Source organism: Protobothrops mucrosquamatus, unplaced genomic scaffold (assembly GCF_001527695.2).
Source record: "Protobothrops mucrosquamatus isolate PMUCROS unplaced genomic scaffold, P.Mucros_1.0 scaffold_149, whole genome shotgun sequence".
Classification (NCBI taxonomy): Eukaryota; Metazoa; Chordata; class Lepidosauria; order Squamata; family Viperidae; genus Protobothrops; species Protobothrops mucrosquamatus.
Genome location: NW_015386225.1, coordinates 614,119 through 642,017, shown reverse-complemented (window position 1 = coordinate 642,017; position 27,899 = coordinate 614,119). Strand labels below are relative to the sequence as shown.

General features: G+C 35.2%; 1 protein-coding gene across 1 annotated transcript in view; it reads left to right on the top strand.

Annotated features, from left to right (window-relative positions):
* Positions 1 to 1,204: 1,204 nt before the first annotated feature.
* Positions 1,205 to 27,899, top strand: part of SCAF4 (SR-related CTD associated factor 4) — a 37,499-nt gene continuing 10,804 nt past the window's right edge. Inside the window, exons 1-18 of the mRNA XM_015819420.1 lie at positions 1,205 to 1,284; positions 1,694 to 1,738; positions 3,236 to 3,397; positions 4,646 to 4,781; positions 5,802 to 5,938; positions 6,938 to 7,114; positions 7,921 to 8,021; positions 8,788 to 8,896; positions 9,031 to 9,198; positions 10,738 to 10,817; positions 13,232 to 13,422; positions 15,908 to 16,008; positions 16,534 to 16,647; positions 17,493 to 17,649; positions 20,565 to 20,728; positions 23,088 to 23,250; positions 23,390 to 23,485; positions 23,566 to 23,754. Coding sequence (XP_015674906.1) covers positions 1,213 to 1,284; positions 1,694 to 1,738; positions 3,236 to 3,397; positions 4,646 to 4,781; positions 5,802 to 5,938; positions 6,938 to 7,114; positions 7,921 to 8,021; positions 8,788 to 8,896; positions 9,031 to 9,198; positions 10,738 to 10,817; positions 13,232 to 13,422; positions 15,908 to 16,008; positions 16,534 to 16,647; positions 17,493 to 17,649; positions 20,565 to 20,728; positions 23,088 to 23,250; positions 23,390 to 23,485; positions 23,566 to 23,754 — 2,362 coding nt within the window. The 5' untranslated portion in view covers positions 1,205 to 1,212. The remainder of the gene's footprint in view (positions 1,285 to 1,693; positions 1,739 to 3,235; positions 3,398 to 4,645; positions 4,782 to 5,801; positions 5,939 to 6,937; positions 7,115 to 7,920; positions 8,022 to 8,787; positions 8,897 to 9,030; positions 9,199 to 10,737; positions 10,818 to 13,231; positions 13,423 to 15,907; positions 16,009 to 16,533; positions 16,648 to 17,492; positions 17,650 to 20,564; positions 20,729 to 23,087; positions 23,251 to 23,389; positions 23,486 to 23,565; positions 23,755 to 27,899) is intronic.

The window sequence follows — 27,899 nt, the reverse complement described above, 5'->3', positions numbered from 1 at the left end:
CAAAAAAAAAAGATAAGACCAGGTCTTATTTTTGGGGAAACAACGGTAGTGCAAGAATATCACAGAAACTGATTATAAATATAACACAGTTGCTGGAGTATTTATAAAAATTGCCATGTGCCAGTGATGAAAAATTGGTGGAAAAATATAGTTGAAAAAGTAGTTGAAAATGACCAGGTTAAAATATTTCTGAATACAAAAAGTTGTGGCTAATAACACATCAGATTTAACCCTGATTGAAAAGAAAAATAATTGGATAATTATGAATCATTGATGTGGCAATACCAGGGAATAGTAGAATATAAGACAAAGCATTGGCGAAGATCACCAAATACCAAGATCTGAAAATTGAAGTTGAAAGATTATGGCATAAAGCAGCCATTGTGGTCCCAGTGGTTATCCACTTAGGGTGTCATACCAAAAAAATCTTGGATGGCACATAGACAATTTGTACGTTGACAAAATTTCCATCTGCTTGGTTCACACATATACTAATCCGATACAGTATGACATCTTAGCTTCTTGGGAAGACCCTTGATGCATATCAGTGTCAACACCAGCTAAATTTTTAATAAGAAACAATATATGGCACCAGTATATCTTTGAAGATGGTACAAGGTCATCTTAGCCAATTCTGTAACTGTTATATAGTAGTAGTTAGAGTATGTAGTTACTTTTAAGAGAAACTAGTGATTCTAAATGTCTTGTCCATTTAAAACGTTAAATGAGCTTCTTAAATCCTATCTACATACTTTACGTTTTGTCTGGTTCTTAATTTTTTTATTTTTAGTAGGTGCAAGGGAGTATAGGCAGTTTTTAGGTGTCCTTCTTTTCCCTCATTTTATCTGCTAATATTGAGGAACTTGAAAATCACTCCTTCGCAGTTTTGCTTTACTTTCTTGACCATATAATTGATTTTCATAGATTTCTAAAATAGAACATGCTTTTATCCTAATGAGTTAAATAATTATTTATAATGGAGTAGTAATATATAGTATTATAAAGTAATAAAATTTCATTTTCATAAAAAGTAGAGAACAGTCTTATCATTTTTAAGATATTAAGGTTCCAAATCAGAATAAATAGTTTCATAAATGTAATTTTATAATTTTATAATGATTACATAGTGTAGTAAATAACATGTTTATCTAGAAATATTGCATTTTTAATTTTGCTACATTTCTTTTTTTTTTTTTTTAGCTCTTCTCATTGATGGAGATGAAGCCTCCAATTTCTCGTGCAAAGATGATTCTCATTACAAAAGCTGCCATTAAAGCTATTAAGGTAACTTAATAAATAATATTTCATCTATCATAGGCAAGGTTGCCCCATCATAGCAAAATACAAGATTTGTAGAGTTTTATTATGTTTTTTTACAAACAAAGCAAGAGTTTGTGTCCATTTTCATTATTTTGCAAAACCTTGAAGAATATTTGGATTCATCTTCCTAATATGTACTCTTCATGGTATGTGTAGAGCTCTTTTAAAAATTTAATTTAAAAGAATTGTTCAAAAGAATTGAACTGATGTTTAAAAAGTTCCGTAACATTTACTAAAAGGTTCCATCTTGCTTTTAATTATAATTGTTGTGCTCTGCAATTTATACCTGTAGAAATAAAATGGTATTTTTCTATATGTTTTATGGAATGAAAGATTTCACACCAAATAAAACATATTTAATTCTTCCTTTCAGCTTTACAAACATGTAGTCCAAATTGTAGAGAAGTTTATTAAAAAGGTAAGTGGAATTACATAACTCAAAATAAATTGTAAAGAGTCGGCAGTTTTCTTCCTATTAACATTTTGTCACATTTAACATCTGAGAAAGGATATTGAACAGGTCATGGAATTATTTTGCTTCCTAGGTGTCCTGGAGGCTGGCAGTGTAGAGTGAGGTTAGACCTGTTCCCTTAACAATTCTGATCAGGTTTGAAGTAGAATAATTTGATCTTCATCCTCACAGCATTCTGTTTGGGTGGATGGAAAAACTGCTACAGTAAATGCATGTATCCTGATTCCATCAGTGGGAACATTCTGCTCACCTCCATCTTTATGTGTGGTTTTAGCGGTTTTTAATAATATTTTGATGTCAGTTCCTTTTAATCTTTTAACTATTTTTCACTTGTTTCTATCATTTGTAAGCTGCCCAGAGTCACCTTATAGGGGAGATAGGCGGCATAGAAATTTAATATAAAATAAATAGACCCTATCCATATCAAGGAAAATAATAGAGAAGAGGGCAAAGTATTTGAATAAGAGGTAGAGTAGGAAAATATTTGAAATTAAGCTGAAAACTTTAAGAGATGGATAACTGGTCATATGTGACTTTTATATTTTGTTTAAAATTCCATCATTGATGATCCTATAGTCTCCAAGATAGAAACTCAGATACAGAATAATAGCCCATTGCAAAGAACCAGTGATATTGGTTCCCCAGAAAGTAGGTGCATCAAAGCACCACATTATTCATGGAGAAAAGAGACAGCAGGTAGTGAAAAACAAAAGAGGAAACTATAGTTCTGAGAATGTGAGCCAGGCACTAGAAAGGAGAAAGTACTGGAAAGATAAGAAACATGATCTTGGGCATCATTCTGAAACCCTTAAATATGCTAGAACAGACATGTCAAACACAAGGCCCGGGGCCCGGATGCGGCCCGCGAAGTGGTTTCGTGTGGCCCGCAAAGCCATCCTGGAAACAGTGAGGGAATGGCCCCCTCTGCCTTGGCCCTGGCCCAGGCCAGCTGGGAACCAATGTACAATTTTGTGGTGGCCATCTATGCTGAAACGCATTCAGTCTTAGCTCCATAAGCCCCCCCCTCTGCATGGCCTGAGAGGAACAGTGAGGCCCCTCCAGTGGACCATGTCTTGGCACTTGCCCTGGTCCCACCCCCTTCTGCCAGAGACCCTCAGATCTATCCCACTCCTGCCCAGGCTCCCACAGGCACCCTTGATGCGAACGATGTAGAACTGGCCACACCCACCCAGTAGGCCGCACCCACCCTGGCCACACCCACCTGGCCCCCTGAGGGCAACCGCAATGCTGATGCGGCCCTCAATGAAATTGAGTTTGACACCCCTGTGCTAGAAGCTCAAGCATAAGAAAGGAATATTTGTTGGCCAAACCTGAAATGGTTATCCAAGTTATCCAACAGACTTATAAGCATTTAGTAATTAATGTTAGTATGTTAAACTTCAATTGTGCATTTAGAAATGGTGATACGTTTTCTTTTTTTAGTGTAAGCCTGAATATAAAGTTCCTGGACTGTATGTGATTGACTCCATTGTTCGCCAATCTCGTCATCAATTTGGAACAGACAAGGATGTTTTTGGGCCAAGATTCTGTAAGAATATAACTGCCACATTCCAGTATTTATATCTCTGTCCATCAGAAGATAAGGTATAGTTGTTGGTTTTAGCTTTGTTACAAGTGAAGGTGTTTAATTTTGCTTGAAATTAATTTATAACCCGTACATGAGCATTTTTCTAGGATAGAGACCCAGTGATTGTTAAATAGGACTCTGGTTTTGAATAAGGGCTTTAAGTTGGATGTTGCTCTTACTTTGCTTTCAGTTTTGTGAGGCACTTTTTCCTCATTACGTTAAGACTGGAAGAACTTTTCAATGGGATTGCAAAGTGACTTGGGAATTGTAGGGACGCACATACCACAATTATTGGTTACTATAAGATAAGCTTTGAGCAATTGTTAACAATTGCTGTATGAGCACCTGTTTACATTCTGTATCAACTTTATTCTTTAGATCTGGATTGCTGCATAAGCCTACTTTCTAATGTAGATAGTCCTGGAATTTGGAAGTTATCCTATTTGAAATAATACTACCATAAGGCTTGATATGATCAATGATTTAGAACAGGATTTTTCAGTAGTTCTCAGCCTATATGATTTGTAAGTTTTTTTAAAAAAAAATCTGGAACCCTTGATCAAAAGGCAAAGTTCTAGTGATAACATGCCCGAGTGATTATTTGGGTGTGTGTGTGTGGATTCCTTCATCTGTCATGGAGCTCATGGTTCTGTTGTACATAGTTAAAAAAAATTGATTTCTAAATGTTCTGCAAAATAGATATTCCCAAGGTTAGAATACCACATTCCAAGTAAGGCTCTGGGACATGTTGGAGTTTGGGTTGGATTTCATGTGATGTTGTCTCTGTACCTAATTACTATAACTCATGCTTTTAGATAGTTCGCCCTCTCCTAATCTTTTTTTCACATGTAAAGACTAAATGATACTTTTCCTTTTCTTTTCTAATGAGAGACTGATATTGTATTGCGGTTCAATACATTTACTTCTTTCTCAGAATAAAAAAATACTCAGATTGGAATATCCTACATTTATTGAATAATGGAAAGGAAGTCGTTGGGTGGGGGGTTATTATTTTATTATTTTTCTTATTATTTTTATTTCTTTTATATGGTGTTTTTGTATCTGTAAGCTGCCTTGAGTCGCCATGTGCGAATAGGCGGCAATATAAAATTTCTAAATAAATAAATAAATACATAAGCTCAAAACGTGTTCCTAGTTTCATGGTACATGAAAGTTAAGTATGCAGGAGAATACTTTCTGTGTAGTGTTTAAAAAATATTAAACTGTTTTTTAAAAGTATACTGACATAATTTCTTGTTGAACAGAGTAAGATAGTTCGTGTCCTCAACTTATGGCAGAAAAATGGTGTGTTCAAAATAGAAATAATTCAGCCACTTCTGGACATGGCAGCAGGAGCTAGCAGTGCAACCTCAGTGGCAGAAGATGCCACCAATAATGAAGGTAGGAATTAGGATCGCCTTGATTAGATCCAAACGATCTCAGTTTCAGTTCTTAATATATTCAAGTAAGATTGAAAAAACTGCCTGGAATCCTGGAGAACTCTTAATATATAACTTAGGAGAACCAGTGATCTGATTCAATAAAAGGCAGTTTCCTAAGTTTGAATATTGATAGCGTTGTTTGAAGTCTTATTTTGTTATAATTTGTGTATGATGAACTGAAATAAGGTTGCTGATTAAGTACTCTTTATAAAGGAATGCATATTTTATTCTGATGTGAGTAAATATATGAAAGATCAAGAGTGCTTTGAAGAGCATTCTAGTATGCTTGGTGTTTTTCAAGACCTGTCCAGATAGGGTTTTTTATATTCTTTTTCTTTGATTTTTCTTCAATATTATTAACTCCTGTGTTCTAAATAAATTTGCCTGAAAATAAATAGTAGAATTAAATTGCCCTGATGGATATGAAAGATATTTTCTTGATGAAAATTATTTTGGTTTAAATATTATGCCTAGGAAAATTTTATGAAAATGTGGGTGAAGTTGTACGTCACAATAAATGATTCAAACAGCAATTTTGTGGTTTTTTAAAATAACAAACAGCTGCTAAATAGAAGGAAAGATATATAATCCAGTAGTACCAATCATAATAATTGTTCCATCTAACCTAGCTTTTGCTACATTTTTTTTTAAAAAACCAATCTTGCCACTGCCATCTGCCATGATTACTCTTGTGTTATGATGTGAGCCTTATACATTGTATGATCTTTAAATAGAATACAGATTGTATTGGGAAAATGCAGAACCTCTTCATGGTTGTGAGACATATATAGAGGACATATTCAATCCAATTTAAAGAATCTTGCTGCAGGAGGTCAAAACTACTTTTAGATTATACTGTAGAAGATCTAGAATTTGATTTACTTTAGAATAACATTGAAATATAAAGTGGTTTATATATAGGAGCATTTCAAAATCTTAAATTGTATTTAAGATTTAAATATTTAAATATATTCTATAGGTTCACCACAACCTGCTACAATTCCATCTGAGCCACCACAGGTTGGTGATAATTCAGTACCTGCTGTGGCACAGGTGCCCAGTTCTGATGCATTTGCTGCTGTTGCTCAGTTATTTCAAACAACACAAGGACAGCAGGTAAGCAAGGGATTTTTTTTTTTAAAAAAGTACTTTATTAAGAAAATATTATCTAAGGCAAACTATGTCTTCAGTAATATATACTGCTCAAAAAAAATAAAGGGAACATTTTACCATGGAACTGAAGGGGGTTTGTGTTCCCTTTATTTTTGTGAACAGTATATGTTTAAAACTATCATAGAAACTTGTGAATTACATTGATAAAAAGTAAAATTTGGTTTTCCACTATATGAGCATATGAGTAAAAAATGTTTAGTCATGCAGTTTACCTATGCTTGCTCTCTGAGGAGAATATCAAATGTCCTAACATATGTAGGAAACTGTATTTTTCATTTTCCCAACTGCAGTCCATTCCCACTGCCATTGCATTCCTCTAAAAGCAATCATGGTATGTTGCAGTGTTTACATGCCAAAATGGTATTGTAGCTGCCTATTCTAACTTTTACACCATGTTGTAATCTGCAAGGTAGATGCATAGTCACAAGAGCAACTATCTTTTACTATAGTATGTAAAATCCATGTCTAGTGGTAAAAAGTAGTTGAAATATTGTTCATTTTATTCAGTTATTTTTGGCTTGCTGAATATTCATAGATCTCAGAGAGAAATTCAACCAACAAGCAATTTAAGAAATAAAATAAGTGACAATATATATAGTTCACATTGAAAAAAAGCTTTAATTCATTTTCAAATAAAAGTGTAGATAAAAAGCCAGGTGTTAAATGAAATAAAACCAAGGGTAGTACCTGTTGGATCTCCTGAGGACTACATTCCATAATTTTGGGTAGCCAAAGAGCCCCTCTCTTGTTTCTACATAAGAGACAGTTCCCAGTAATGAGAAGCAAAGGAGAACTGTTTTAGGAGATTGTAATTCTCAGGCAGGAGAGAATACTGTATTAGTTCTGTTCATCTTGGGAGTGCTCCAAATTTTAGTGCCTAAACAATGTCTCTACTGTCCCTATCCTTAAATTATATTAACAGTTGCAATTTTAATCTGATAGCTCCAACAGATTCTCCAGACTTTTCAGCAACCTCCTAAACCTCAGTCTCCAGTAATAGATAATAATGTAATGGCTCAGGTTCAAGCTATCACAGCTCAGCTGCAGACCACGACAACACAACCATCAGAACAAAAGCATGATTTCCAAATACCAGAACCAAAAACATCTTTTGATAAGGTAGTATTTTTCTTCTACTTGAAAAGGAATTACCCAAATATCTTGTTCCAGGAGAAATCCATGTCAAACTGTAGTTTAGTGCCATGAGAACAAGCCTGAAGGCATCTCCTTGCATTCCCTCCTTTCATATGCATGCAAAAATTCCATCTTCCATTTCTTGTCTTTTGGTAAACCATAATGTTGGGATATCTATGGAATCTTATAGCTTTTTAGAGTGTCTGGCTATATGTTGCTCTTTCTGAAATAATAATATAGTCCTGTGGTTCTTTTTTTTTTAAGTGAGTCTTATTGCATTAATTGAATTAATTTCGGGTGTACATATAGCAGTCATGCAGATAAGCAATTGATACTGACTCTTTGAGGTGATGCAAGCCATGATTTAGCTCCGATTAGTACTTTATCTGACCCTTGGCCTAGATAGCATTGCTGTTCTTAAAATTGTTGAAATGTCTGGAAAAAGTAGAAGAGAGACTTAAAGCTAGTTCTGGCAGGTTTAATGGCTAGGTTAGATTTTAAACAATTAGTAATACTTAATTGGATTTCCAATTTCAACTAAACTATTTATTTCAGCTTTGTTCTTCTAATATTAATGGACCATTTTCTAAGGTTGAGGAGGCAAGGAGAAAAGACTGTAGTACAACTGGGTTTTATGGGGCCAACCAAGGTATAGTTTAAGGATAGAGGCTGCTTTCTTAATCATACATTTGGAAAATACTTACAAAAACTTATATAATCAGTAACATGTTTAGTTTACTGTTCTATTATTATAGAAGAAAATAGAATTGGCTAAGTGTAATATGTTTCAGAAGCTGTTGGATCGCTTTGACTATGATGATGAACCAGAAGCAGTAGAAGATACAAAAAAAGAAGAGTCCACACCTTCTCCTTCACTCTCTCAACCAACATTGTATGTTTTATTTTGTTTTGTTTTGTTTTGACAACCATAAACAGATTTTAACATCAAGGGGATAATATAGAAATCTAAAGTTCATAGGTGATTTGCATCACTTTTTGGAATTTTTTATTAGTGCTTTATACTATAATGTTTTGGTATGTAATTATCGGTTTGTTGAAAAATTGTTCCGTTCCAGTTGAATATTTATACTCTTTATACCAGTGATGGCGAACCTTTTAGAGACCGAGTGCCCAAACTGCAACCCAAAACCCACTTATGCATTGTCGGGTGCCATTGGGTGGGCATGGCTGTGGTGGTAACAGCAGACTGGGTGGGACTAAAAAGTTCAATTAATCAATTCCAACTTTGCAAGATCTTTTTTTTTCCCATGAGAAGTTGAAATTGACTGATTGAATCTTTTTTTTTTGTACATGACGGTGGAGGCCTAAAGCGAAAAGGTTTTATAAAACCCAGCTGAAGGCCTAGGACTGGGGCGACGGCGCGTGCACCCACAGAGAGGGCTCTGAGTGCCGCCTCTGGCACCCGTGCCATAGGTTCGCCACCACTGCTTTATACTCTTTTAACTGAAATCTTAATTTTGACCAAAAAAATGACAGATGCAAAAAAGCAAAATGGAAATTATAGTTAAAATGGACCGGGGAATATGGAGTCAATTGAAAACTGTTCTCATAGGAATGGAACATTGATGTTGTTTTGAACCAGCTATACAAAATATTGCATTATTGAAATCCTGTTGAATTTTTTTTTTATACCTTAGTGGATTTCCAGGTGAAGGCTTACAACCACCAGTTTATCCTCAGCTTCCAAATATAGATCAGTTTCAGCAGAGAATGCTGGGAATGCAACAGGATGCAATGCTTCACCAGGTAATGGAAACATTTCCATTAGATTAATTCTTATTTTTTCAAAATTGAGAGCATTTGCTTTCTATGAAACGCTATTCAGATAATGCTTACATGTCATTCTTCTATTACTTACTTGTGCATTCTTCTTGTGCAAGATCCCCCTCCCTCCAAATGGACAGATGCCTAGCTATGGACTTCTGCCTACACCGCAGTTTACTCCTATAACTCAACAAGTTATACAGTCTTCACCTCAGGTGCAGCAGCCTTTCCAGTCTTCTTTTCCAGCACAAAGTGAATCACATTTACAGAAAGCACATCAACAGGTAAAGAGCTATTCATACCCAATATTTTAGGCTTAATGCTATATATTGTTTCAAGAAAATGCTACTGTACTGCTTACCAAATTCCCTTATAGTATATTTCAGTTACTAATTTTAAATTACATGCATTGATTTTTCAAATGAGATTTTTGGTGCAAGTTACATATTTTAGATTTTAAAGTTGAGGAATTAAATAGTATTCAATGTAGTGATTTGAAATTACAGAAGAATGTAAAAAAGAGGATGACCTTCCCTCTGACAATCAAACTGCTTGCAAATTCTGAAGATCTAGAATGGGAAGCCCATTCTTTTAAATTTGTATGTGTTTCGATCATACATTGATAGATCTGCAATGAATTCTGGTTTACCAGTAAACTAAGATGGAAGAGAAATAGTAAGCAATTTTACTAAGATAAAAAAACAGAATGACTACGCGTATCTTACACACTTGTATAACATTGGTTGATAGAAGTGAGAGCAGAAATCTCTTTGTGCCAATGTTATTTTCAGTGCATTGAATATAAAATTCTGTCTTGCATAATTGACCAGGCAACATGTTTATAACCACAAAGAAAAAAAAAACAGTTTCAGAAATGAAGTAGACTATATTTTTTTTCTTTTTCTTTGTTTAGCTTGTTATTGTTTATTGATGTCTTTTGTGTATTTTTCTTCTGCTTATTTTTTGTATATTTTTTGTAAAACTTGTGAAGTAAAATAAAATAAATTGAAAAATGTGTTACAAAGATCAGGTAAATTAGAAATTACAATTAGTTCAGGTATAATTATACAAATGTATTCAAATTATACTGTATAAGGACCAACAATGTCAAGCTTTTATTTTATTCAGCTATTAGAGCAGAGGTCCCCAACATACGTATGGGCCGCGGCCCACTACTGGGCTGTGGCCTCTTGGCCACTGGGCCGCATAAGTGGTTGGCCAGTGTGTGCGCATGTGTGCGCACGCTTAACCCCCCTCATGCCGCCGTTAGCCTTGGCACGACCCTTGGTGTCACTCTTGTGCCGGTGGTAGCCTCGCCGCGACCCTTGCGCCGGTGCTAGCAACTCCATTTACGGAGTGCGCATGCTCATGGCCCTGTTCATGCGTACACGCGCGTATCTACATTTGGGTGTTTGTGCCTGCGCGCGTAAAGGTGTCTGCCCCTCCCTTTCCCACCAGGCCGCCAACCCAGAAAGGTTGGTGACCCCTGTATTAGAATATTTATGAGAAAATATTTGTTGATAACTTTCTAGTAATTTTTATTTGCCATTAAGTTCATAATCCTATCCAAGGAGCTCAATGGGATTTACTCCCCATGTATTAATTCTATTACTAAAATATTTTTTAATATAAATCATATGTAGCTTTGTGACTCTAACATCATTACATTTTAGGTTTGTTGTGTGTGTGTGTGTTTGTATATTTAACATAATTAGAGGAACAGAAATGAAAACTTCTGTAATTCAAACAGTAACTCTAGTTTTAAAGTTGATACTGATCAGAAAAGAGTACCACTGATCATAAATGCTTGCTGATTGTTTAAGGAACTGGAAGTGGATCAGCATCCAACTCAGGAAGGAAAAAGGCATGAGAACAGAAAGTCAAGATCTAGATCAGCATCAAGGTAGGAGTGCTTTATAATTAATAATATTTTAAATAAGTGAATGGACATAGCTGACACACTGCAGAAGGCTGGGCTTTTAGTATTTATAAACCAGGTTTAAATGGAAGGGGGAGTAATTTTTAAATAATTTGTAAAAAAACAATTTTGGAAAGTAGTACTAAAAATGCAAATGCATAGGACAGCATTAAGCATATAAAGCCACAAAATGTATGAGCCTAACAATAAAAAGAAATAGAGTTTGTTACAAGAAATAACCTCTAAAAATTTCATTTTATTGCTTGAAAGTCATCTTTTTTCTTTTTTTTAAAAAAAAAGACTAATTCATAAACCTATTATTGTCTATTAGATATAGATTTCTCTTTCCGAATTCTATCCTTTCCCCAAACAATTTCTGTTATTTTGACAGTTTATAAAAAAAGTACAGCTAAGAAGAACCTAGGTATCCTTAACATACAATAATTGATCTAGAGTCATACTACTGACCATGATTAAGGTAAAGCCATACCATAAGAGTTAGTATTCCATCTTTTGAGATATATCTCCAACAGCAAGATTGTAATGAGCATTTTCTGAGCTGTCAACTCACAGGAAATAAAACTTTTTGTAGCATGAATTTCATTTTAAAGTAATAGAAAATTACTTTAAGCTTCCATAAGTGTATTAGGACAGGACATTCCAATTACTCACTTTAAAAGTTACATAAATAAATAGGATCAATTTCATAAAGTTTCTTCAGCTAAAAAGAATTACTGGCTTAAGATCCACAGGTAATTTCTCCAAAAGTCTAGCCACTTAGAGCCTCAAAAAGCAGCAATGATAACTGGATCAGACATAATAAATAATAAGAGTTTAAGATGAATATCTTAACATCTACATAAAGCTTCTGGGAGAGATCATCAGTGGTTTGGGGTACAATATCATTAGTTCATCTCTGCCCAAGGTAGGTTGGGCAGTGTAAAATTTGAAGGATCTGAGTGAAATAAAATAAGCTGAGACTGAATTCAAGAAAGATGGAGAATGGCTGTTGATCCAAAAGCCATTTGAGTCCATGACAATCTCACCATTAATTTTTGATGTGTTTATGATCTCGTAGAAAGAATTGATATTTTGCCTATAGGTTTTTTTGGTTCCTATGTTTTTAAACTTAAGATTTATCTACATTTAGCAGGAGATCCTAATTCTTAATTACAAAGGACATTGCCATTGATGTTATTAATGTAGAAAACCATGAGCAACAAAAAGGCATGTTATATTCATCCATACTATACACAGATTGCAACCAAAAGTGAGGGGGAAAAATGATAGAGGTATCTTTGTTTAATTACCACAACTGTGACAAATCTCAGTTGTTGAATGATACAGTGGCATGTGACAGCTTCATTCACTGATCCTAGTATTTCTGGCTGCAGTCATTAATTGAGCTCGTAAGTCGTTAAGCAAATGCACGGAGGTAAAATGCTCCCATGCCTGCGGGCATCTTGCAGCTCTGTAGGCACAGAGAGAGACAGGGAGAGTGTAGCTTTGTGGTTGCTTGGATTTCAGCTTCTGAAACATTTCATCAGAAAGCTCTTTTAGCCAGCCCACAGAGATGTCAGGGAGTTGTCTGGGCAGGCAGCAGCAGTTTGCAACTTTCCTTGCCAGCTTTCCCTTTGACTATCTGGGTCAGCGGTCAGAGAAGATTGCAGATGGTGATCACATGAATGTGGGGTGCTTGACAACCAGTTGTAATTGCAAACAGGTTGCCAAGTACTCAGATTGCGATCATATGACCGTGGATATATTGCATCTTTTGCTTTAACAATCGTTAAGTGAGGACTACCAATAGTAATATGAAAAAAATAAAATTGCTAAATCCCTTACCAGCAGTGGTCAAGCATTATAGATTTTCTCTGCTACCCCATACACAAATTAATAAACTAATCATGATGATTATTAATACTCTTTCTGTTATATGAACAATGCAGAAGAAAAAGGAAAAAATGTAATGAAAGGTTTATTCTTTAATAAATGCCTATTAAAGAAGAGAGTAAAAAAACTAAAGTGAGGAAGGGATCAAAAAAACAAAGATAGCTGTTAAAGAGTTTCAAATTTATACACTTCATTATTTGATAATTTCAACTCTCTTGAAGTCTGATGAAAAATTACCAGCATTCTTGAACAATAATTTTGAGTTATTTGTCCAATATTTTCTGCATCAATGAATTTCCTTAAAAGAACCAGGGAAAAATGAGATTTTTTTTAATTCCCCTATTCATCTATACACATAGAATGAGTCATTTTTGAAATGTCATTTCTCTTTGGCATATTTAAAGCAAACTCACAGTGAATGACTGAGATATATTAGTTGTACAAACAGAAAAAAATAGGACCCAGTGAACCCTCTAGATTACTATATGCATTTCTTTTTATACTAGATCACCTAAGAGAAGACGATCACGATCTGGTTCTCGAACTCGAAGATCACGCCATCGTCGTTCTCGTTCTCGATCCCGGGATAAGCGACGTCATTCTCCTAGGTCAAGGTCCCAGGAAAGACGTGAGAGGGAGAAAGAGAGAGAGCGCAGAGTGAAAGGCCTTCCTCCAATCAAACCAGAAACTGTTAGTGGTGAGTATTTTTTAAAATAATTTTATTAAGAATTTTGATTAAAAAACAAAGTAAACTCAGAAAGGGAGAGAGGGAAAGAGAGAGAGAGAGAGGGAAAGAGAGAAAAGAAATAAGTACAAAGAAAGATCTAAGAACAGAAAAAAAGATACTTGAAGAAGTGACTTCCAATCTTCAACACATGAGTATAAACAAATTTAGTAGCTTTTCACCCTCTATAAGGTTACAAACAAATATATCTTCTTCCCATAACTTGTCCATAAAGGGTTATTAGGGCTTTATAGAAATGTATTTTTCCTTTGGTCAAACAAATCAATTTTATATTCCTCCTTTTTTTCTTTTTTTTTTACTTCTAACCATCTTTTAATTTCTTCAAATATTATCTCTCCAACTTTTCTGCTCCCATACCAAAGGCTTCTTCAAGGCTTTAGCATCCTCTTTTGTAAATCACATAGTTACTATCGAGGCCATTCTCTTGGTTTATATTTTTATGTTAATTTTCAAAGCTTTATCTAACTTTTGTATATTCAATAGAAAGTGCTAATCCTGGCCATTCTTTTGGCTTGTCACTTGTGTTTTCACTTTAGCTGCCTTCTCTGTCTTGTGATTTACACCTTTTTTAAAAAAATACCCAGTATTTCTGGTTCTAATATTTCTACATCAGGCAAATTTGTTTCATCTCTCACATTCAGTAGTTAATATGTTTTGGATATAGCATATCTTTAGAAGCAGACACCTTTACTAACATTGCACCTGCTAATTTCTTACCCTGTTCTTCAAAAATTTCCTGAAGTATTTCAAGTGTAAGAATGTTTGGTGGGATTTTATAAATCCCAGTACTAACTAAAAACAAAAGGCAAGTTTTCACCTTTTTCACTTTTTCTTTTCTACCAGTTTCTGAAATCATAGTCTCCACTCTATGTCATCACTTAGGATAGACAGAATAATTTTGTTCCCATGAATGGCTATATAATTATTCCCAAACTCTTACAGTACAAATTTCAGTATTTCATATTTATCTGAACCATTAATTTGCTTATAACCTTCTTGAATCAAAACCTTATTTAGCTTTTTGCCCCTTATGTCTAACTCATTAAATGTTCGAATGTATTGTTAATTTTTCTTTTGTTTAGAATGAAGGTAAATTCAACAGGTGGCTTTTCAGACTTGTTGTTCTGAAGACATTTGATAGCCTTAAGGTAGCAAATAAGTAATTTCTGAAATTGAAAGTGTGGTTAGTTTAAAAGGTTCTGCCAGAGCTGCAAGCATAATGGACGTTCCTTTATCTCCTGATGCTGAAACCCATGGGAGATTGTTCTCATGAGGAACAGCTGTCCAGAACTCATGTGGATAGAGATAGTCTTCAATTTACAAGCATTCATTCAGCTCCATTTGAAATTACATTGTTGCTGTTGCGGAGGCCCTGCAATCATATGATCAAAATTTGGGCACCTGGCAGCCTGCTTGCATTTACAGCCACGGGTGCTTCAGTTCCCTCCGCCTGCCCACCTCCCCTCCCCCACCTCTGCCCTTTTGGCTGCCCTTCAACCAACCCCAGAATTATGCAGCTTGCCCAGCTGCCTTCTGTCCCAAAATTCTGCCTTTTGTACCCAGCCACCATGCTCAAAGCAGAAGTGCCTTGCTGTATTTGCTGCCTCCTTTTTTGGGTCCATTTTGCTGCCTTCTTTTCAGACCTAGGGCCTTCTGCAAACGTTTCCTACACACAGCTAAAACTGTGCTATTTTTGGAAACCTTCAGATGTGATGGTAGAGGAACAAGGTTTACTGAACAAGACAGAGACTGATCTGAAAGTGAATTTAAAAATAAGGGGCTACAAGGATATGGAAAAAGTGCTGCACTAGGCATACAAAGAAACCAGCTGATGTCTTAATAATTAAAATGGATATACTAAAGGAATACAGGAATAATTTTCCTGTATCGGATTTACAAAAGCTATATGTTAAAGCTTTGAAGAATTTTGTAAAAAGAGTCAATAAAAAAATGAAAAGAACTCAAAAGACATATGAAGGAACTAAGATTGTTAAAAGTAAAAGGAAGGAATATAAAATTGCTTTGTTTGATCAAGGTTAAATTAGATAGGTTTTATCTCTGGTAACCTTAATGGACTTTTTTGCTGATCAGGCAATGAGGCTTTAAGAATTTCTTTATAGATAAGAGATGGACATGGGAAGAATAGATCATTTGTTGTATTTTAAGAGAAAAAGTTAAGCAGGATAAGCTACTAAAATTGTTTATACTTATTGTAATGAACAGTGAAGTCATTTCATTTTTTCCCTTTGGTATTATTTTTTATTTCTATTTCTACTTTTGTTTTTACTATTTTACTTTATATTTTTATCTATTTAATCATAACTTTTAATAAAACTGCTATAAAAGTTTTGTGATCGAGATTTAGTAAGGATTTGTATATATTTGAAGTAATAGTCATTTTAATATTTAAGTCAATTCAAATATATTTCTCTCTTAGTTTGCAGTACAACTCTTTGGGTAGGACAACTGGACAAACGAACAACACAGCAGGATGTTGGAGGTCTCTTAGAAGAGTTTGGTCTAATTGAATCTATAAATGTAAGTGATAGTCTAAAAAAAATAACAGCAATAAAAAGCAAGTTAACATTTCATTTGAAACTAGATTTTTCTGCGACATATGATTATTACTAGTACATTAATAAAAGCAAAAATATGAAAATAACTTTCAGTTTTATAGCTTCTAGAATTTAATTTCCTTGACTTTTGCCTTTAGTTATAGTTTAATTTAGTCATTTATTATTTGGTGCCTTTGAATCCTGGATAACTACCTGGATAAGTTTCTACAATTTTCTTGGCAAGATTTTCAAAGTGGCTTGCCATTGCCTTTTTCTTAGGACTTACAGAAAGTGACTGGCCCAAGCTCGCCAAGTTGGCTTCATGCCTAAGGAAGGACTAGAACTCAGGGTTATTTGATTTTTAGCCTGATGCCTTAATCACTACAGAAAACCAAACTGGCTCCATTATTAATAATAATATTAGGTACACTTAAAAGTCACAATATATTTTAAATAATATATATTATTATTTTTGTAAATTAATTTAATATTTCTTTGCTGAAAATAGATGATACCCCCAAGAGGATGTGCTTATATTGTAATGGTACAGAGACAAGATGCAAACCGTGCTCTGCAGAAACTGAGTCGTGGTAACTTTAAAGTGAATCAGAAATCTATAAAGGTACTATGTTGATATTTTTCCTATCCCAAAAAGAATATTTTGTTTTGTTTATTTATTTTGCTATAAGAACAGCAGTAATTCAGTCCCTATAACTTTATAACATAGAAACTGGATAGCACTAATAAGTACTAAAATAAATTCACTTAATGGGGCTCACTTGTGTTTCTTCATATTTATATTGCTGTAGGATTGAAAAGTAGGAAAATATACTCTAGTTACCTGTAGTTTAATGTCAATTGTAGGGCTAATTCAACTGTTTATAGTTTTAGCTTTTCAGATTTATTATGTATAATAGAGATCCTCGACCTTTTGGGTACCGGGGACTGGTTCCGTGGAGAGAGGTTTTTCTGTAGACTGGAGGGGGCGTGGTTTTTTGTGCTGCCTGCATCTCGCGGATGGGGCTTTGCTTGTTTGTGCAGCCCAGTTGCTGGCATGCCACGGCCTGATACTGGTCCACGGACCGGGGGTTGGGGACCCCTGGTGTATAACACACTTCAAACAATTTAATGAGCATTTGATAATTTTAAAACAATATGTGGCCGTTATTCCTATTTCACGTCCCTCTTTAGTTTCAGAATAAGAGCCCAACTTTGTATGTTTTTAACATATTACTATAAATCACTAAAAAAATGTTTTAAGTAAAATAACCCACGGTTGAGTCAGCTGAACCACTATAATCAGTAGGGGATATGAAATAAATATATGTGGCTTCTGCATAGCTTTAATTTTGATTGAACCACTTCTTTATCTGCCTGATATTATGATTATATTGAACTGAATGAATATAATTTATTATCTTAATAGTAAAACTTGTTGTCTGACAAGTTATGTTCTTTTTCTTTCAGATTGCTTGGGCTTTAAATAAAGGAATTAAGCCAGACTATAAGCAGTATTGGGATATAGAATTGGGTGTTACCTACGTACCATGGGGTAAAGTTAAACCTGAAGATTTGGAAAGCTTTTGTGAAGGAGGAATGCTGGATAATGATACACTTAGTCCTGGTAAGAAAATAAATTTATGTTTAAATAGAAGTTTTAAATTAAAATCTTTGTATACATAAAATATTTTTAATCAATTAAAAACACAGTTTCAGCTTTTCAGGGATTGAACTACATACTACATCCAAAAAGTAGCTTTTAAGGAAAAAATGAAATTTTGAGATAAAACCGCTTAGCATGCATATGAGGCTGGAAAGTAGTTATGTGATTCTAAATATCTGAAATCCTTCAAGAGAAGAAAATACAGTTAGCTATTGTACCCAATCTTAAGCTTACACTTTAAGGATTTGGATATATTAGAATAGGTTCAGAAAAGGCACAATAAGGATAATTGAGGATTAGACGTTAAGTCTTATGGAAAGACTGGAAATGTGCAATCTTGAGAAAACTGATGAGGGATAAGGTAGCCCTTTTCAAGTACTTCAGAGAAGAAGTAAGAACCTATTCATGTTATGATGCCAGTAATTGAGTGATGGATTCAAACTACAAGAAGTGTCTGACTGAATGTAAAGAAAAAAATCTTTCTATTAGAGCAGTGTGGAAGTTGAATGAATTACTAAGGGGAGAGGAGAGTTTCTTTTCATTAAGTGTATTCAGATAGAAAGTTAACCATGTGCCAGGGATGCTGGAGTCTTATATGAAGCAGAGAATTAGACTTGACAGTTTAAATGACCCTTTCAACTGTTTGATTCTATGAGATTGGGATACATAAACAATACTGCTTCTCTTGGTTATACCGGTAGTTGTCTAAGCTGATGAAAATAAATACAGACCCTGTCAAAACATCCCAATATTATAATATGATAGAGGCTCGGTCATAATGAGTTTTGAAAACTCATTTTCAATTAAAATGCTATGAAGCTGAAATATCATTTGTAAAATCTTAATATATTTATTTATATTGAAATATCAAATTTCAAAACTGCCCATCTCACTCACAGGATGACTCTGGACCCAATTATAAAGTTTAAACATTAATTAATATGAAAGTGATACAGTCAAATGATAACACCATTCTGTAAAAAACGCAAAAGGCTTAGTTTAAGATGTGGCCCTTTGATGCTTTTTTAAAAACTAAAGAGAGTTAGTTTGCTCCCAAGAGAGCTTGTTACTTACCTTGAAAGCAACATTAGTAGTCCATTAGGTCAACTTAAAGGGGTTGAAAGCAGGAATATTTTAAAAGAATTTCCTTTTAAGATCCCAAATAGCTGGAACAGGTTTTTAGGAAGTCAGGACAGAAAGTGTAAAACTACGTTCTTAAATTGTGCCTGCTAAAATAGTTAGCAGCCAACAAAGTTGCAAGTGAAAGGTAGTTCCAGTATTATACCCAATTGGCTATATTTTGCATCAGCTGAAATTTCTTTTTGTGTAGCCAAATCAGGCACAATCTTTGATGTATCCAAGGCATGGATTTGGCCCCTTTAGAAATAGTTGTACCAGGTATACAGCAGACATAGTTTTGTAAATAAATTCACTATAATTGAATATTTTAAAGATATACTTGATGATCAAGAAGTATCCCAAATTACACAGCAATCCCAAATTACATAGGTACATTTCAGAGTATTTATCTTATTTTTCAAGTGCTATATTATGAATTATGCAAGTTTGGCATACCCTAGACATAAAATAATTCTCATTAAATTTTATATATGTTTTAGGACTGTGTCTATTTTGAATGCTGAATACTGACTTCTGGAGGAAGTACAAATTCAGACAATAATAAGCAGGATCTAAATAGAATAAATAAAGCTAAATGTCATGTGTCTGATTAACGAAACACTTAAAAGGACTTTCAGGCATATTTTTTCCTAAAAGCATTTATTAAGGTTACAGAGACGTCAGTACAGCAATATATCTAGAAAAATAGATAACATTCATTTAAGAGAGCCATATGATTATAAACTAAATTGAATATACCAAGGATATTTTATATGTGGGTCTTTTTATGCTAAATTCTTCAATATTTACATATAATTTTATTTCATAGTGGTGATGTAGAAATGTAATTTTTGTGCCAAATTGACATGCTAATGTAACTTGGAAAAACTGCTGACAAATATACATACTGTTGCGTTAGCAGGAAACAAATAGGAAAGAAAATCAAAATGCCTGAATAAAATGGTATAGTACACCTTATTGAAGTGCTCTGATAAAATCCTTATGGCTGTCTAGAGTTTGGATTCAATTTGGAAGACATTTGGATGATCCAGGAATGTGAATACATGCTTGCAACTCATTAAAGTAGCTGCATGTCCTTCCAGGAATTTATAGCTTTATCGTTACAGTTGCTTAAATGAGTTCCGACTAGTGCTGTGTTCATACTTCATGCAGCACCACTTTAAATAATATCTGCAAAAATTCAGAGCTCTAGTTCATATATTTAAAAAAATGAAGTTACCTTGACAGCATATACTCACATATTTAAGAAAGAAAGTGTTTTGAGTTTCTGCTTATTTCATCCTTCATCTGTTGTACAGAAAAAACTTGGATATTGTGAAATTGTCTTAAATAGATTTGGGGATATAGATACTTCTTTTTCCACTAATGAAAGTGAAATTTGTATTCATTTCTTCTGTCTATACTTCTGTATATTATTAATCTAGTTTTATAAAGAATCCCTTTCATGAAAAAATGTGTAGGAAGTTTTCTATGCTGGATTAGTATAAAAATATTTCTTGCCTAGACCATAATTCTGAGTATATAGTGATTAGAAAGCAGTATAAGGGGACTGAGTTGAAGATACAGTATTTACAAACTTGCCTTAATCCATTTGTATAAGGAAAAATTAAGACAAGTATGAATTCTGTATAATGCACAAGGAATTAAACATATTTAAAGCAATCTAAGGATAAGTTTAAATGAATGAATAAATTGAGATCAAATATTTTTACATTCTTTTTAATATTCTTTTATAGAATGGAAAGGAATTCCCAAAAAATCAGAAAACCAGTTAGCCCAGAATGGAGGGGCTGGAAGTGGTGATACTGCACATAATGAACAAACATCACCTGTAGCTAAAGCTTTGCCAGTTCAAATGCCTGTACCTATACCTTCACCAATAACAATACCACCCCCACAGGCAAGTTCAACACTTCCCTTTGTTTTTACTTCTCTTCGTGCTTCAGTTGGATACCTGTATAACTTCATATAAATTTTATTATTCCTAAATAAGTCCAATTCTGTACTTTGTTTTGATATATATGTAATATGGGTTTGATTGCCGAAAATTGTGTTTGAAATTCTCCTAAGTGCTAAGATTTTCAGCTTAAAGGGCAGGCAAAAATCCTGTAATAATTAGGTCACTATAACTTTGTTGCGTACAAAACCAGCATGAAAGTTAAATTAATAGAAAACAAAATAGATGTTTGAGGTCCACCCACAGATTTGTTAAGTTGGATTTAATTGTGAATGAGAACCTGAAAATTGATATTAAATGTGTCCTTCAATTGAAATTACTTTTATTACACAGCATTTTTAAAAAGGCATACATAAACTGAGGATTTTTTTGCCATTAAATTGTGGAGAAGATAATAAGTAATTTTCTGTTGAATGGAAAAATATACAGTATTAATTTACAAAGTATAATTTCTGAGGATATTTCGTGAAGAAATTGTGGTCAAACTAAGAATAGATTTCAACAGAATTAAGGCCTTAGAAGTGTGCTAGATTTTCCAAAATGATTACCTCTAGAGCACGGATGTCAAACTCAATTTCATTGAGGGCCACATCAGCATTATGGTTGCCCTCAAAAGGCCAGCTGACCGTGACTGGGTAGGTGCAGCTGGCCCAGCTCCACTGATTCGGGATGGCTGGGTTGACACAAAACAAGTCGCATGGGCTAATTCGACGTGGTGTTTACTCGGTGCCCCACTAGCTCCTTGCCTCCCCAAACTGCCGACAGCCAAGTGACATGTTTGCGCACACACAAATACACCCCACATTCCAAATTTGGGGACTTTTATCCACAGAGGAGAGAGCTCCTCCTCCCCAAGCCCAGCCACAATTGGAAGCTTGCCAGCTCAGATCTGGATAAAAGTCTCCAAGCTTGGAATGGTGTTGCATGCAGCACGCCAAAGTTGGATATGAGCCCAGGGTGTCCAATAAGCCACGCTTTACCCCGCCCCACCTGCACCGCACCTGAGTACCTCAGGCCCCGCAGTCAGGCCACCCCTGCAGTGGCGGCACTGGCAGCAGCAGGAGCCCTGTCCAGCAGGAACCCTGCCACCCCTCTGCTCTCCTCTAGGAGAGCCAGGAGGGGAAGCTGCTGTTGCAGACCGCCGGGCGAAACAGCCACCTCAGAGTTGCGCCCACGAGCCTCAACCCCCTGCTGCCCTCCTGCACCCACCATGAGCAAACTGGCCAAGGACAGCGAGCACAGCAGCAGCAGCCTTGAGGAGGTAACCGCAGCCAGGTGCTGCTCCAAGGTGGCTGCTTTGCCCTCGCAGTCTGCAATGGCAGTTTCTCCTCTTGGCTCACGAGCTTCCCAGGCTGGAGGAGAGCAGAGGGGCAACAGGGCTCCTGCTGGACAGGGCTCCCTGCTGCCACTTGCAGGGGTGAGGTGAGGCAGGTAGCGGGGCGGGGTGGCCTAGCTGCGGGCCCCCAAAGTGCGGTGCAGGTGGTGCAGGGCCGAGTGTGGCTTATTGGATGCCCTGGACATCTAGTTGGCTGGCGACAGCCAATGAAGGGCCAATGAACTGCAGCTGCTGCTGGACACCACCAGCCCCTGCACGCTCGCCGCTTCCTGTGTGCCTGGCTGGGCTGGTGTGGGCTGAGGTGGTGTGGGCTGGCCCCTTGTTGTGTCCAGGGTGGCCCTGTGGGCCTGATCTAAATACATCACAGGCTGGATCTGGCCCGCAGGCCTTGAGTTTAATAGGGAAACGTTTGATACAGAAGAAAAGTGCAAAATGAATTTCTGACAGCAGTTCAAATAAGTCTTGTAGAATTTCACCGAGAGAGAGGATTATAAACGTTCTTAGTAGCTTTTTGTGCTGGACTTTGTAGGTACACTAATTGCACTGCTCCATCTGAAAAACACATTTTTGAAAAACATTTCAAACAGCACTTACAAATGTGACAATGTATGAGCTACAATTTTATTTTATTTCATTTTATAAACTGAAATGTACACTGTTAATTAAAGAAATAATAGATGTTATGCCAAAGGAAGAAGCATTGATAAATAAGGAACCTCTGAATATTTGCTTCTGTCACTACTGTTTCTATAGGAACTGTGTCTTAATTTTAAAAATAACATTTCTCAGTGGTTTATTTTACTTGTGATTCAGAATTTAAATTAAATATTTCTTAGTTAATAGCAGAACTATTAACTCCTAATAAAAATGAACTTTAGAAATTTTCTGTTTCTCACATCATTTTATTTTCACCTGTAAGGATAAGAAACTATGCAGTAAAATGGAAATAATTTTATCCAATTGCAGGTGCCACCACATCAACCAGGTCCTCCAATGGTTGGTACTCTTCAGCCTCCTACATTTACTCCTCCGTTAGGAATTCCACCTCCTGGATTTGGTCCTGGAGTTCCCCCTCCACCACCACCACCATTTATGCGACCAGGCTTCAATCCAATGCATTTACCACCAGGTATATTAATTGTTCCCAGAAAGTTCATAGGCATATGAATTACATACTAGGTATTCTTGAAAGTATGGCTTTTTGTTTATAGATCAATTGAATGGATGGTTGTTCTAAAAGTGATTCTTCATTATTTCTTTCTTCATAGGTTTTCTTCCTCCTGGACCACCACCTCCCATTAATCCTTCGGTTTCAGTTCCTCCAGTTTCTGTCCCTCCTTCTGGAGGAGTAAATATCCCAAATTGTAAGTGAGACTTATTTGGTGTTAAAGATAATTCAAATAGAAGTTTATGCTATTTAAAATGATATTAATGTCATTTTTAGCTACTGTGGCCAGTATAAATGAAGACACTACAAAAGACTCTTCTGTAGGAAACCCTATTCCTACAGTAGTTTCTGGAGCTAGAGGAAATGGTGAAAATGCAGAAGGCTCCAAAGGATATCCAAATGCTCCTCCACCTGTCACTTCTGCTAGTATATCAGCTCCTGTATCCCAACCAGTCCCACTTCTTGGTAAGTTCAGCTTTCAGGTGTTGGCAGTGACACGTTTTTTTTTTAGTATTCATTCCAGACGGATAACTCCGACTAAGCAAAATATAATCTGGGTTGCATAGTTTGCCGCTGGAATGTTACGCAATTAATTTTTGAATTCTGATTATGAAGAATGAAGAACAACATTCACCCTGAAAAGCTTGAATTGATAAATTGATTTTGATAGAGAATGGTATAATACAGATAGTCCTCGACTTACAACCACAATTGAACCCAAATTTTCTGTTGTTAAATGAGACATTTGTTAAGTGAGTTTTGCCTCATGACCTTTTTTCCCCTCAGTTAAGTAAATCATTGCAATTGATAAGTTAGTAACCTGATTGTTAAGTGAATCTGGCTTCCCCATTGACTTGGCTTGTCAGAAGATAGCAAAAGGGGATATGACCCTGGGACACAGCAACGGTCATAAATATGAACCAGTTGCCAAGCATCTGAATGTTGATCACATGAACATGGGGATGCTACAAAGGTCATAACTATGAAAAACTGTCATAAGTCACTTTTTCCAGTGCCGTTGTAACTTTGAACGGTCAATAAATGAACTATTGTAAGTCGAGGACTACTTGTATACATTTTAGCAAAATGAACACTTCAAATATTTTGATTTCAACTAAAATAGCAGATTTGGAATTTGAATGTTAATTTATCAGAGTTTTCCCCTCTGATAATTGAACTTCATCAGTACATTTTCAAATACAAAAGATGACAGTAGAGAAAAACTGTTCCTCTTTGTATTTCTCAAATACACACACTTCCAGACCTTGAATGCTGTCTTTTTAGTCTCTTACATGAAGAATTTTAATCTATTTGTGATACATTAAATATAACTATAGATAGGCAGACCTCCTGTCTCTTTGTCTCTGTCTTTTGGGAGCTTAGTTGACATTTTAGAAAATATATCTAGTGTTTTTTCCTCAATTTAAATCTCATTGTGAGAAGATGTGGAATTTAGCTTTGTGATTCACTGGCTGCATTTATTATTTAGCGGTGACAACTCTCAGACAACAGATATCTTATATTTTTACTCTTTTACTTCTGTGTGCTATGAGGCCTTATTTATCACACAATGCCTATCAGTTGTGTCAAGATTTGTTTTCAGACCACCGAATTATTACTTTCACAATTGTTTCAGGAAACCTATACTGGAATTATTTCCGATTTATTTTTTTTAACAGTTGGCATCCACAATACATAGTTATTAAAGTTCAGATTGTCCATTAATTCAAAACAAAATATGTTCTGAATACGTTCTTAATAAATTTCTAGCAGGTCTGCACAACAAAAACTTCAGGGCTGCTTCCAGCGCCAATGCTGCTACCACTTCATTGGGCACAGAACAACTGATCAGCACATCAGATATTCTTTTGACATATAATCTTTGGCTTCCAGTGGATTGCATCCAGTGTTTTCATTCCATTGTTATAGAACATTCAAATGGCTAATACCAGAACCTTTACATCCAATCAATTGTTCATGTTCATTCATTCGTTCACCATGTCATACTTGTGGTTTACAAAGCCGTGGTCCAATATAGTTGCTAGTCCTTTTTCTTAATCCTATTTTTCCTGCTACCTATGATGTATCAGTTTTGACACCAAGATTGTGCTTCCCTAAATTAGATTTCTTTTATATACAACTATAAAATTATCTTTAAGGTCAAGTAAATTAAAGTAAGGAACGAAAATGACAATAATTTGTAGTATAATAAAAAGATTCACTCTATCTACATGTGTGCATGTAAAATTAGTATACATAAATTAATAAGTTACAAAATCATGAATTATGGAGAATGCTTTCTGATCCTGGCTTATCCTTTTTGATCTGGGCTTTTTATTCTTATTTGTTCATCAGTGTTAGCTTAGAGTACCCCAAATGGGAAGCTGTAGCTAAGGGAGGAATCCATGGTAAAAGAATTTGACATTTATAAATTATGAATTACACCAGTGTGGAGAAAGTTTTAAGTATTTGTGCATTTGATTACATTTGTTAACATTTATGAGCACAAAACTAATATAGGTAGTCCTCAACTTGCAAGTATAGCTGGGGCCAAAATTTCTATTTTTAAGTAAGGTGGTTGATAAGTGAGTTGCATCTGATTTTTTGATTTTTTTTTACTATGGTTGTTAAGGTAGATCATTGCAGTTAAGTGAACCAAAAGGTCATTAAGTTAATTTGGCTTCCCCAATTGACTTTGCATATCAGAAGCCAGTTGGTAATGTTGCAGGTGGTTATCACATGACCCCAGGATGCCGCAACTATTGTAAATACATCCCGGTTGCCAAGCACCCAAATTTTGATCATATGACTGTGGGGATGCTGCTACGGTTGTAAGTGTAAGGACTTTTTTTCAGTGCCGTTGTAACTGAATGGTTGCTAAAGAAATGGTTGCAAGTTGAGAACTACTTATAATCCACATATATTGCTTGGGCTTATAAAAACTTAAAGGAAAAGAAAATCTATTGTCAGATTAATCTTTGCTACTGGCCTATTTTGTTACTTGCATAGTTGTAGGGGAATGGGGATATTTAATGTGCAGTTGAAGATAAAGTTTAATTTCATATCAAAAGGCTTGTGTTAGAAAGTATAAATACTTTTGCAGATGTAAGGCTTAAACTTATTTTCTTCTGGCAGCTGCAACTTGAGGATACGCTAATCAACTACATTTAAAATTGTTAAACTGTCAGTTTGGGATTAGGAATGGTGCCAGGGTTTTCTTGACCCACCTAGGACCTAAGTTATTAAATACCAAATTTAGTGAAATAGTGGATTCAAGGTCTCTGAAATATATGAATCCAAGGAACTAGGTGATGAGGTGCTAATATAAGGGCTTGCTGCCAATTATCACTAATGTATTACCTAATCTCAATTTCAGTTCAGTGTTTATTGTTTAAGGAACTGTGTAAGTTCTGCAGTGGATTTGAAAACGAGGGAGAATGCAAGCTGGTTTCAGCACCCCAAACTTTTATTTTCAAATCAGCACATGTATTTTGCTACCTTAATTTAGCAAACATATTTGCAGCCCTTCAGTGCCTGCACCAACACTTAGGATCTTTTGGGTGTGGGGGATGGGGGCAGAGAAAGGAAACCTACAAATCTTCCTTGACTGTAGTTTAAAATTGCCTCCATGAAGAGCAATTTATTAATGTTGATTGGATGGTATTTTCCTTACCCAGTTTTTATGAAATGTTCATAGTATATTTTCAGAAGTGCAAGTCTGATTTCCTTCAGTTTGAAGATATATGAAGTTTATTTTTTCCAGAAACCAATTTGTTATTTTGTAAATTAGAGTCTTCAAATTTTTATTATTCCACTTAACCTTAATCAATGAAATTGCTATAAGCACTGAATCATTTAATTCAGATTACCTAATCTTTGGATCGAGTTAAATTTTATATAGTGAAACTTATTTCCTACTGAAACTGGTCTATATACTGCAGCCATGTTTCTAAATTTAATAAATTACTTTGATGTTCTGCTTCTAAGAAGCAGATAATAATTTCCTGGATCAGCAAAGTATTGTTGCAGATGGACATAATGTACTCTTTACTTAAACTATAATGCCTATTGACTTAACATGTATTTCAAAATCCACCCGCACATACTTATAAGTTTTTTTTCCTAATGACAGCTGCATAACATTCATATTGTTTTAATCTCTAAAAACAGCACTGTATACTCTAGTCTTTTACATAGAGATTACTTCCAGGTTTCTTGAACAGTTCAGGGTCTAACAAATGAAAAAAATGTAGAAATGATATGGAGTCCCATTGTCAGTCAAAACAAGGTGAACTTGCTGAACAGAGTTCTTTAAAAAAAAACCTAAGGTAAGTTGTGATGTTTCTCCCCAAAAATATGTCATAGTCAGATGCCATGGAAAAGTCTATGAAACCATATTTAAAGGGCATTTTATGTGTATTGTTTAGTCTGAAATTGGTATTGAATAGTATGGGAGGAAAAAAATCGGTGTAGAAAATCTCATGAAAGAACTTGTCACAAATGATTTGAAAGGAAGAGGGCACACTTGAAGGTAATATTCAATATTGTTTTGAAACATTAGTACAAACACAAGCTAGTAGTTCAAATGTTGCTGGGGAGAGCCAAATTCA